Source organism: Nannospalax galili, unplaced genomic scaffold (assembly GCF_000622305.1).
Source record: "Nannospalax galili isolate Female #2095 unplaced genomic scaffold, S.galili_v1.0 scaffold3311, whole genome shotgun sequence".
NCBI lineage: Eukaryota > Metazoa > Chordata > Mammalia > Rodentia > Spalacidae > Nannospalax > Nannospalax galili.
This window is the reverse complement of record NW_008329337.1, coordinates 30,389-31,744: the sequence shown is the minus strand read 5'-3', so window position 1 is coordinate 31,744 and position 1,356 is coordinate 30,389. Positions and strand designations below refer to the sequence as shown.

The 1,356-nt window shown below is 37.5% G+C and overlaps 1 protein-coding gene across 1 annotated transcript in view; it reads right to left on the bottom strand.

The window, feature by feature from the left end:
• Positions 1–321: 321 nt before the first annotated feature.
• Positions 322–1,356, bottom strand: part of LOC103737292 (olfactory receptor 12-like) — a 17,136-nt gene continuing 16,101 nt past the window's right edge. The window contains exon 2 of the mRNA XM_008837101.3: positions 322–1,279. Within this exon, the coding sequence (XP_008835323.2) occupies positions 322–1,279 (958 nt within the window). The remainder of the gene's footprint in view (positions 1,280–1,356) is intronic.

Here is a 1,356-nt window from a genome sequence, read left to right as displayed (position 1 = left end):
ATCACAGGCACATAAATATAATTAGGCAAGCATAAGTGACACTTATTTAAGTGTATTTAATTTAGTAGTACTGTATTTTAGCTGCATGTTTTAAACTATGTCAACTTATCTCACTAACACACGGTTCTTTTATAGTAGAGACATGGAAGCACTATATTGATTTTAAATTTATTTTAAAATATTATGAATCATTCAAAGCAAAAATAACTTTCAGTCTCCAAACTCTTGATTTCATGCCTCTGATTGAACTATTCTACACTACAATAAATTATTGATAGCCTTGCTTTTAACTGATTTCACAATTTCAAGGGTAGCTTAAAATCAATGCATTGCTATTTTTCTCAATGTCTTTTTCAAAGCATTTTTCATCTCTGTATTCCTCAAGCTGTAAATCAGAGGATTCAGCATTGGGATAATGAGGGTATAGAACACAGCCACAATCTTGCTTTTCCTTGGTGAGGAGATGGCCCCGGGTTGGGCATACATGAAGAACACAGTTCCATAGAATAGACTCAACACTGTGATATGGGAAACACAGGTGGAGAATGTCTTACTCCTGCCATGAGTGGAAGGAGTCTTCAGAACGGTAGAGAGGATGTATGCATAGGAAACCAGAATGACAGTTGTGGTGGAGATGATGATGAAGGCAGAGAGAATAAATAGCACAATCTCATTCACAGAAGTGTCAACACATGAGATCTTGATCAGAGCTGGGACATCACAGAAAAAGTGGTCCAGCCTGTTTTCTCCACAGAATTGCAAACTGAAGGTGAAACCTGTTTGTACCATGGAGTTGATGCACCCACAGATGTAGGAGCCAGGCACCAAATGAATACAAGCTTGCTGCAACATCCAAACATTATAGAGGAAAGGCGAGCAAATGGCTGAGCAGCGGTCATATGCCATCACATCCAGAAGGAAGCCTTCAGTCCCAACAGAAAGAGCAAAGAAGAAGAACTGTGTTGCACATCCGGTGTAAGAAATTTTCTTTTCCTTAGATAAGAATGTAGTTAGAGTTTTAGGAGCAATGACTGTGGAATAGCAGAGATCTAAATAGGATAAATTTTGAAGAAAGAAATACATAGGTGTATGAAGCCTGGAGTCTATTTTAATGACAATTAACATGCTGATATTTCCCAATACAATGACCATATAGATAAGCAAAAACAGAAAGAATAAGAGAGTCTGCACTTCTGGAGATGTCCTGAATCCCAGCAGAATAAACTCTGTCAACTCCGAGTAATTCCTATTCAGCTCAAGTTTCGTAACTGAGATGTATCTGGGAAAAATAATAGATAACTGCAAACTGTGGTTAATTTATAGTTCCTGTTAAAAACTACCGGTATAAATTGAGGG